Source organism: Nanorana parkeri, unplaced genomic scaffold (assembly GCF_000935625.1).
Source record: "Nanorana parkeri isolate BGI_ZX_2015 unplaced genomic scaffold, ASM93562v1 scaffold23, whole genome shotgun sequence".
NCBI lineage: Eukaryota > Metazoa > Chordata > Amphibia > Anura > Dicroglossidae > Nanorana > Nanorana parkeri.
This window is the reverse complement of record NW_017306291.1, coordinates 540,300-550,135: the sequence shown is the minus strand read 5'-3', so window position 1 is coordinate 550,135 and position 9,836 is coordinate 540,300. Positions and strand designations below refer to the sequence as shown.

The 9,836-nt window shown below is 43.0% G+C and overlaps 1 protein-coding gene across 1 annotated transcript in view; it reads left to right on the top strand.

Annotated features, from left to right (window-relative positions):
- LOC108793036 (polycomb complex protein BMI-1) overlaps positions 1–9,836 on the top strand; it is a 38,170-nt gene that overhangs the window by 22,860 nt on the left and 5,474 nt on the right. The window contains exons 10-11 of the mRNA XM_018563944.1: positions 424–546; positions 8,379–8,528. Of these exons, the coding sequence (XP_018419446.1) occupies positions 424–546; positions 8,379–8,528 (273 nt within the window). The remainder of the gene's footprint in view (positions 1–423; positions 547–8,378; positions 8,529–9,836) is intronic.

The window sequence follows — 9,836 nt, the reverse complement described above, 5'->3', positions numbered from 1 at the left end:
GGGGTCAATAATGTTCACAGTCACAGTACTCTGGTGGGATTATCCCGCTCCTCCTATCAGCAGAACCTGAATATCAATCAATGATATACAAAGGGGCAGCGATGTGCAATGCACCCCACAGCTGGGTGGCTACAGATAATGAGATTGTTGGAGCTGATTCAATAAGACAATGCTATGAGCAATGGGGGTACCCAAACTACGCTGGCCGGGATTAACCAATCAGAATCGTCTGGAGATCGCCGAGTGCAGCACGCTGAAATGTGATTGGCTGGCAGGGGTAACTGCATCCCTTGCATATCTTCGTTGCTCTCGTCGTTGCCTTATTGAACGTGTCAATAAATGAAGTCCTATGTACGTTCGTACAGAGTAGGGGGAGGGGGGTCTTTATTTCAGAGAAGTTTATATTTTAATTCTTCCTCACAGCCCGGAAACCTCTTCCCGGGACTGAGATCTACACACAGGCGGTACAGCTCTATAACTCTAATCTCATCTCATTCAGTAACTATATGACGTCATATGGTGCCCTGAACGTCATTCCCATGGAAGGTGCACACACGACGTCTGTATGGTAATGTACAATACTCAGTGCCTTCCATTCAGCGGGAGAATACAGCTTACTATGGCGATGTAACTGCAGCAAACCCCTCCATGGTCTGTGAGCTCCCCCACCCCCAGAACGCTTCGCTTGTTTCCCTTCCTAGTGGTTGTAGAGTGCCCCTAGAAAATGCACTTCTCACAGTATGCGCATAGCACCGCACAGTGCATAGCACACGTTTTGTATGTTTGTACCTTTAGTAAATACAGTGGGTACGGTATGGTTGTGTCGATATACATCCACTAAATATTGTAAGTAGACTGTAAGAATAATGGTTAAAGGGCTATACCTTTAGTAAGTACAGTATGGTGGTAGGGCTGTGTCTTTAGTAAATACAGTAAGTACAGTATGGTGGCAGGGCTGTGTCTTTAGTAAATACAGTAAGTACAGTATGGTGGCAGGGCTGTGTCTTTACTGAATACAGCAGCAAGTATAGTTTGGTTATAACGCTGTAGATTTATTAAGTGTGGTTGAAGTAGTTTGGTTATAACGCTGTAGATTTATTAAGTGTGGTTGAAGCGCTGTACATTTCGTAAGTACAGTGTGGTAGTAGCGATGTACCATTAGTAAATACAGTGTGGTTGCAGTGCTGTATCTGTAGTAAATGCAGTAATATTTATTGTAAGTAGACTGTAAGAATAATGGTTAAAGGGCTATACCTTTAGTAAGTACAGTATGGTGGTAGGGCTGTGTCTTTAGTAAATACAGTAAGTACAGTATGGTGGCAGGGCTGTGTCTTTAGTAAATACAGTAAGTACAGTATGGTGGCAGGGCTGTGTCTTTAGTAAATACAGTAAGTACAGTATGGTGGCAGGGCTGTGTCTTTACTGAATACAGCAGCAAGTATAGTTTGGTTATAACGCTGTAGATTTATTAAGTGTGGTTGAAGCGCTGTACATTTCGTAAGTACAGTGTGGTAGTAGCGATGTACCATTAGTAAATACAGTGTGGTTGCAGTGCTGTATCTGTAGTAAATGCAGTAATATGGTTAGAGAGCAGTAGCTGTGCCTTTAGTGAATACAATGTATACAGGATGGTTGCCGCGCTGTACCTTTAGTGAATACAATGTATACAGGATGGTTGTAGGTAGCGCTGTACTTTTAGTGAATACAATGTATTCAGGATGGTTGTAGCGCCCTGCCTCTTGTATCTCGTGTGTATGTTGAGCGCTGTTCCCCTAATACATACATAGGTATAGTCTGTACGGTGCTGTACTAGGAGCTCATATAAGTACAGGGTGGTTGTAGGGTGTAATATGTACATTGGGTGTAGTCTGAGCTCAGTGTGCTTGTATTACCTCTAGTAAGCTCAGCATAGCGCTGCACTATTTACCATCATTGCTGCCTGTTTGTAGCGCTGTAGCTTTAGTAAATACAAACAGACATTCTGCTTATAACGCTGTTCCCATTTTACTGTATTGTAAACGTGCAGTGTTTTGTTATTTATTTTTATTTTTTTAGTAACGTTATAGTTATCCCGCCATCGCCCTTTCAAGAAACACAATTTGCTGGAAGAGCGATACTCCTACTAATTACAATGAGCACGCTACGGCTACATCACTGGAGCTATATTAAATCCTGTATAATTGTATACAGCGCGATCAGAGTGATAGACCTTTAGTAAGTACGGTATAGATGAAGCGTTAGGTAATATATGATTGTAGTGTATGGCTACATCGTTGTACCCCTAGTATGTACAATGCGGTTATAACGCTGTGCGGAGTACATACCATCAGCAAACAGCGCTCTGCCCCTAGTGAGAACAGTGTGGGTATAGCACAGCTCCTCCACACAGCACATTCATGGCTATACCCCGTTCCCTGTGGAAGTACAGTACGGTTGTAGCGCTGCACGGATAGTAAGTACACTACAAACCGTATGCCCCCGGTGTGAGAACATTCAGTATATGATTATAGCACAGCATGCCTAGAAATTACAGTACACGATTATAGCGATGTACTCCTAGCAAGTACTATGTGGTTGTAGTGCCACCTCTAGTAATATATAGCAAGTATAGTATAGATATAGCGCTGCACCTGTAGTAAGTATGCGGTTACAGCGCTGTATCTCTAGTAATATGTATTAAGCATAGTATAGTTGTAGCGTTGTAGCTCCAGTATTAAGCATATTATAGTTATATGGTTATAGCGCTGTATACTCCTAGTAAGTACTATGTGGTTGTAGTGCCACCTCTACTAAATATATATTAACTATAATATAATTCTAGAGCTGTACCTCTAGTTAGTACTACGTGGTTGTAGTGCCACCAATAGTAAATATATATGAACTATGATATAATTCTAGATCTGTACCTGTAGTAAGTACTATGTGGTAATAGCGCTGCACCTCTAGTAAGTCCTAGGTGGTTGTAGAGCTACCTCTAGTAATATATAGTAAGTATAATATAGTTATAGCGTTGTAGCTCGATTAAGTATTTATTAAGTCTATTATAGTTATATGGTTATAGCGCTGTACCTCTAGTAAGTACTATGTGGTTGTAGTGCCACCTCTAGTTAGTACTATGTGGTTGTAGTACCACCTCTAGTAAATATATATCAACTATAATATAGTTCTGGAGCTGTACCTCTAGTTAGTACTATGTGGTTGTAGTACCACCTCTAGTAAATATATATCAACTATAATATAGTTCTGGAGCTGTACCTCTAGTTAGTACTATGTGGTTGTAGTACCACCTCTAGTAAATATATATCAACTATAATATAGTTCTGGAGCTGTACATGTAGTTAGTACTATGTGGTTATAGCGCTACCTCTAGTAAGTATACAGAAAGTATAGTTATAATATGGTTATAGCGCTGCAATGCTAGTAGTAAGTACAATATAATGGTTTTGCAGCCCAGTAGTAAGCATTGCCAGGTGCTCCTCAGCGTCTCTTTTTGTTACATAACCTCCGTACAATCACAGCACAATAGATACCCCTTGTAACTACCATGAGACTGAACGCTAGTTTTGACGCTGCCCGCAGAAGATACATTTGTAACACGGAGCGGTCACATTGCTGTTACATTCATCTTCTGTGAAATGTAGAGGACATTTTGTCTGGTCACATTGCTGTTTCATTCATGGAAATCGTGCCGTCTGGTCCCAGCAATCAATGTTTCAATGGTTGTGGTTTACCAGCCCCGGAGTTCGCTCATCATTTTAGGGGTGCGCTGTTGTAGGTTTATTTGTCGGGCACCCCACCGACTCACACCCCTATGAGCTCTGCAGCAGCACACTCCCGAACGGATGAGCCAACTCCGGAGCTGGTTGACAAAAAGAAGAATTTGATGAAAGTGAACCCGGGGTAAATAATGGCTCCGCCATGGAGTGAGTGTGTTCTGATTCGACCTGCTTGGCTTTAGCAGCGGGTGATCCTTCTTTCCCTGTGTCGGGGGTGGATGTGGTGCAGAAAAAAGGGGCACATTGGTCGATGCACAGAGGAGGAGGAGGAGGAAGAATGTGTAGCCGGGCTGTGCTGAGTGCACTGTGTGTGTGTACATTGTGAGTGCAGTGTGTACATTCTGGGCTGCCCAATCTGAGCCCTGGTGATCTCCCTCTCTATATATTCATGCCCCCACCTCTTCTGCTCCATGTCAGCCTGCCCCCTCCCCCTTGCTCCATGTCAGACTTTTACACCCCACTTTGCCAGCTGTAGCACCCCTACCACCAGGGTCTTGGTAGCCTGGCATTGCTGGGAGTGGGACTGGTGGTGCCAGCTTGGTCATAACGTGCCATCTGAGCCGTGTAGCCCACATGCCTGGGTCAGTTTGCCACCCTCGGGGGCTTTTTTTTTGCAGCTGTGTTGCCCATTCAGTCTAAAGGAGACGAAAACAAGCAAGCAAATATCTGGTTTTGCCTTCGTATGCTTCTCTGTGTGAATGTGTGTGTGTGCGCGTAATTCTGTATGTGTGTGTGTGTGTGTGTGTGTGTGTATATATATATTACTGAGAAAAAACAATAAGAGGACACCCCTGTGCTGATTTATTCCTGGTGGCTGTTTAATATTGTGTGTACAGTTGTCATTTCATGTGCATCCTCCTCCTTTGTGCGAGAGCTTATTGCATGGTTCAGCTCCGCTGCTGCTACTAGGGCTTCTTAGCTTGTGACCGTAAATCACAATTGCCAGAGAAGCTCACTGGCCTTCCCTCTTCCACTACACTGAGAGAGCCCTTGTAGAATCCTTCCAGCAGATCACAAAATTCAGAAAGAAACAAAAAAACCACTCTGCTCTGTGACCCAGAGTGCCAGTGGGGTTACGGTGTGGTCACCCTGCCATGTTTCCATATACTTTGCATAATGACCCATAGAGGGACAGGAGGGCTGGAGGAGCGATCACTGGCATGAAGGTTGGAGGGGAAAACCCTGTTTCAGCTGTTGTTGTTTGTTTGTTTTTTGTTAAGATAAATGTTTCCACTGACTTGTGTTTGAAGTTGCTCTCCTGTATTTGTCGGGTGCTGGGACTAATGCTTTGGGAATTGAGTGGTAACATTAGATCATGTTCATAACTTTGTTCCCACTCTGTCTTCAAGTGTGTGGTGACTATTTCTGTATTAGCCCATCACAGCAACACAGTTGAGTATTGTACATATTTTGTATTTGCATTTCGAGTTCATTATTCAGGACAAGATTTCCAGGTCCCTTTTTTTTTGCTTGGTCCATCTTGTGCTGAATTGTGCTGATAGACCTCCAAGGCTTGTTGTTTCTTCCACTGTGTCCAATGACTTGGACACAGCTGTTCTGTGTGTAGCTGGGACGGTCTCCTGTGTGTGTATGTGTGTATGTGTGTATGTATATGTATATATATATATATAAACACGCTGCCTGGAAGCTCTGGGATATTGCTCAATAAACTAGCCGTGCCATTTTCTATAGCAGGATCCCTGGCTTGACAATAGCTGCATGTTTGTATGTCAATGATATATTTCATGGCTCTGTAACTCTGTGAACATTAACCCAATGTGGCCCTAACAGATTTCCACAGCACTGGCTTCCTGCTTTTCCCCCACACTCCCTCGTCCCTTACTGACAGGCCCGTAACAAAGGTTTCATTCCAAGGCTATGTTGTCACATTTCATTCCTGCCTGTGTGTTTGGGAAGTTATTGGATGATGATGCTCTCATGTAACAAATGCTTTGTTGCTGCTTTTCTTGTTCTGTATAGATCTGAGCTGTGCATAGGATTATTTTCTCAAAAAGGTGCTCATTTTGTTTTCCTTGTGATAAATGACAATGCCTAGATCACCTCCTAATGCCCAGATTGGGGTGATCACTATCTTTAGGATAGGAGGAAATTTGACAGATCAGAAGAGATAAATCCATTGGTTTCTACAAAGCAAGTTGAAGAAGAAAATCTCCAAATGCCTGGGAGCAGTAGTTGAATTGCCAGTTAAGCCCCCTCATGTTGTGTCTGTGTTGGATAAATTCATACCTTGTGCGTGGATTTCTTGTGGGTGATGTGATATTAGGATATAAGGCACAAGGGTCTATTGTTTTGGGGTGTTTGTGTATTGTCTACTTTGATCCTGTTGGTAAATTCCTTAATCTTGAAAAGTTTTCTTGGCATTTGGAGTTTGTAGTTGGCGTTAATGGAGAGAGAGAGAGAGAGAGAGAGAGAGAGGGTCATACAACTTTGCTCCATTTTCACCTGCCTTTCTCTAGTTGTCTTTGGGACTTTGGACCTTTTTTGGTATTTACCCCATGTGGTGGCCGGGCTCTGGTGGTCTCCTTGAAGTTCTTCTTCTAGTTATGGACTGCCAGGGTTGGCATGCTTTTAAAATGAGATGTGGAGGTACAATGTGTCTTGTAGAAGGTAGACAGACTTGTACTTTCCCCGGCCGAAAATTGAAAACATAACTTTCTTTTTAATTTCCCTGGGAGGGTTGTTTGCCAAAGCTGTTCATCAGTGAGCTCCTCCAGTGTTCGGGTACTCATCTATCTATCTATCTATCTATCTATCTATCTATCTATCTATCTATCTATCTATCTATCTCTCTATCTATCTATCTATCTCTCTATCTATTAAATGCTTCTTCTGCTCCAGCTCTTCCTGTTCTCCTGAGTCTTTATCTCCCGACGTTTGCTGTGTCACCCGCGAATCTCCTGCGAATATTACTCTCTGATCCTCAGTAGTTACAGCAAACTTTAATAAACGGCATTTTTCGTTTGTTCTTCGCAGATCTCACCAGTTCTGATCCCCATCAGAGCTAATGTGTTTTTTAAAATTATGTATTTATTTTTATAAATACAAGTAGCGACCCCCTGTACTGTTTTGGAGTCAGTAATAGCCGGCTGTCCCTTTTTGGGGGGTCACATTGCACCCTTGATTCACAGCTGTCCAGGGTTCCTCCCTTTCCCTGTGAGGTGCACTTGTCAGGTGTACAGGTGTAGTGTAGGGGGGGGGGGGGGTGTCAGCAAATTTCAAGGACGTTGTCACTTCCAGTTTCGCTGCGGCTGATTTTTATTTATTTTATTTATTTCGGTTGCGAAAGCGCACAAATCCTTCGCTGTCATCCAGGATAAAATAAACGAGGGGTGCGCTGGGGGGGTGTTACTCCTGGAAGTGGGGGTGGGTGTAGAATCACCCCGTTCCTGGTGTGTATGGCGAGGGTAGAGGCAGTGTGTGACCCCCGGCTCTCTCCTTCCTTCCCTCCCTCTCAGCTCTTTGTCTGTTCCCTGAACTGTACTGGGCGCCTCTTAGTTTTCTGCTCCTTCCCCTCTCCTGCTCGCCCCCCACCCGCCCTCTGCACTTCAGATCTCTGTGTGATGTGTTTGCTTCTCTGGATCTCTCCGTGTATTTGCTGGAAAGGTCCTCGCTTTCCTCCTCCGATTCCTCCAGCTCTCCTGGGTTGGATCGCAGATATTTAGGAGCTGAGCTGTTTATTAAGCGCCATGCTGCTTTTTATTGGCCTGTGCCTTTTTGTGGGATCCACTGACCGCACATGTGGATCTAGTTTGCCTTTTCGCTGCCTGCTTGCCTCCTAGATGAGCCCGATGAATGCTGTAGGTAGTTCTGACTTAGGTGGGTGATTTATATTCGCTCTTTTTCTCAGCGGGAAGATGGAAAGGGTTAAATGGCAGTGCCCCCCACCCCGGCAGGTACATGTCCCCCCCTCCAGCACCTCTGTGTGACTCCGCGCCTGGGTTTCCTCCCCATCTCCAGGCGGTGGCAGGATGCCAAGTGTAAGTGTAGGTTGCCATAGTAACGGGAGGATTGCAGTTTGGGCACCAGCACACGGCAATGTGCTCCTTTCATAGTGAATATAGTCTATCTGGCATCTCCCGGTGTCTTTCCTGGATGGTCTATCCCTAGCCTCCCGTGTCAGGTCTGCACCCTAGGTTCATGTCCCCCTTCCCATACTGCCCTGGCTTCAATCATCGTCCAACTTGTAGAGGTCGCAGGGGCCCGAATATAATAGGTTGGGTACCTTCCACATCGGCATTGCCTGCGATTTTGCATGACTGGTGCGATTAAGTTGTACGCCCGCAAACCTGAAATCTTGGTTGATTATGGACGAGAATGTGTATGTGTACATCAGCTTTGTAAATCTGTTACATTTATGCCATCCATATCATTCATTTTCTGTTGCAGCCGTTCTGCTTTTATGGAATGGCTGTTCATGTAGTAAATGTCGGGACGGGTCTCTAGTCCCCCTGTAATAAAGTCTCGTTAGCTTGCAGGGTATGCTGTACATTTAACTTGTTGTCTGTGTGCGATTTGTTAAGGAAAACCTCTCCTTGCATTTGTTCATGGGGCCAGCTGTGAATTATTGACTGTTTCTTGCAGAGATTGAGAGAGAGAGAAAACCTTTCTACAGAGCAATCATGCATCGGACGACCAGGATCAAAATCACGGAGCTGAACCCCCATCTCATGTGTGTTCTCTGTGGAGGATACTTCATAGACGCCACGACTATTATTGAGTGTCTTCATTCTTGTAAGTAACAAGCTTCCCTATAGAGTTTTTTTATATATGTAAAAGCTGATGGAAATATAGATAAATGCCCACCCAGCCTTCTCCAACTTAAACAGGATTCTCTGCTGTGGACATCTCCAATTTACATCGCTCTGGTCTTTGTGTCGCTATTCCAGCGTTGGTTGCAATAGGTGCTAGTTTTTAATGCAATTTCCTCAAGTCTGGTTCTGCTGCTGCCCTTGGTCTTGGTCTTCTTGAATGTAAAAACATGTCGAGAGATGGATAACTGGATGATGGATTTAAAGGGGTGATTTACTAAATCCGTACAATTTTCACTTAGTCCCGTGACCTTAGAACATGGACTTCTGTGCAGAGGAATTCAAATGAAATTTGCCCTGTGATTGATGTGAATGCAACTTTAATGAGCCATCTGAATATATACTTTAGTAAATCCTCCCTATAGAATTGGTTTGTTACAACAGATGGGAATTCCGTTTATCTTTTTTAGTTTATTAACTATGGAAGTGCTTGCAGCTTATTAATTGTAGGAGCCTTGAAGTCTCCCAATGTCCCAGTATGTTTTTGTAGGGCCGCTGGAGTTATTGGCCCGACTATTCTAACATGTATCAATGGAAGATATGATGTGTACAGATCTATAAGAACACAGAGCAGGATATGTACATACTGCAGGGGAGGGCTTTGTGAATCTTTTGGAACCTTCCCCATAATTAAAGGAGTAGAGAGTTCACTAAGCAAATGTTCACTTTGTAAAATATGTGCAAGATAACATGAATGTTCACTTTAAAGTATGTACACTTTAAAATGAATGTTCCCTTAGCTTAGTACATAATAAAGGGCAGCTGCGTTAATTTCAATCATCAAGCAAGCAATTCTTTATTTTTGGTTTGTATTTTTTTAATAGCTCATTGATTAGGTGTTTAAATTGAACATAGTTTTGCTTTATTCACTATACTAAGTGATCCATCACTTTACAAAGTTTAAATACAATTTGCTAAGTGGATAGTCTTTATTTCTTTAGTAAACCAATTCTAATGTGTCTTTCTTTTGCATGATCTGTGTTGCTTTTTTTTTTTTAATTGCACACAGGAATCTATGCTAAGTTTAAATGGTATTTGGGCCTGCTGGTCAAGGTGTATATATAGTAAATGTCTTTATTATAGATTGCCTATCTATATACCTGTTTCATATTCTATGGATGGATGAGCACATGTATGTGTGACTTCCCATTATATCTTGCTTAAAATTGTGTATTTGTTAGTGTGTGTTTGTGGTTATCTGGCATTAAATGTGTGTAAAATAAATACAAAA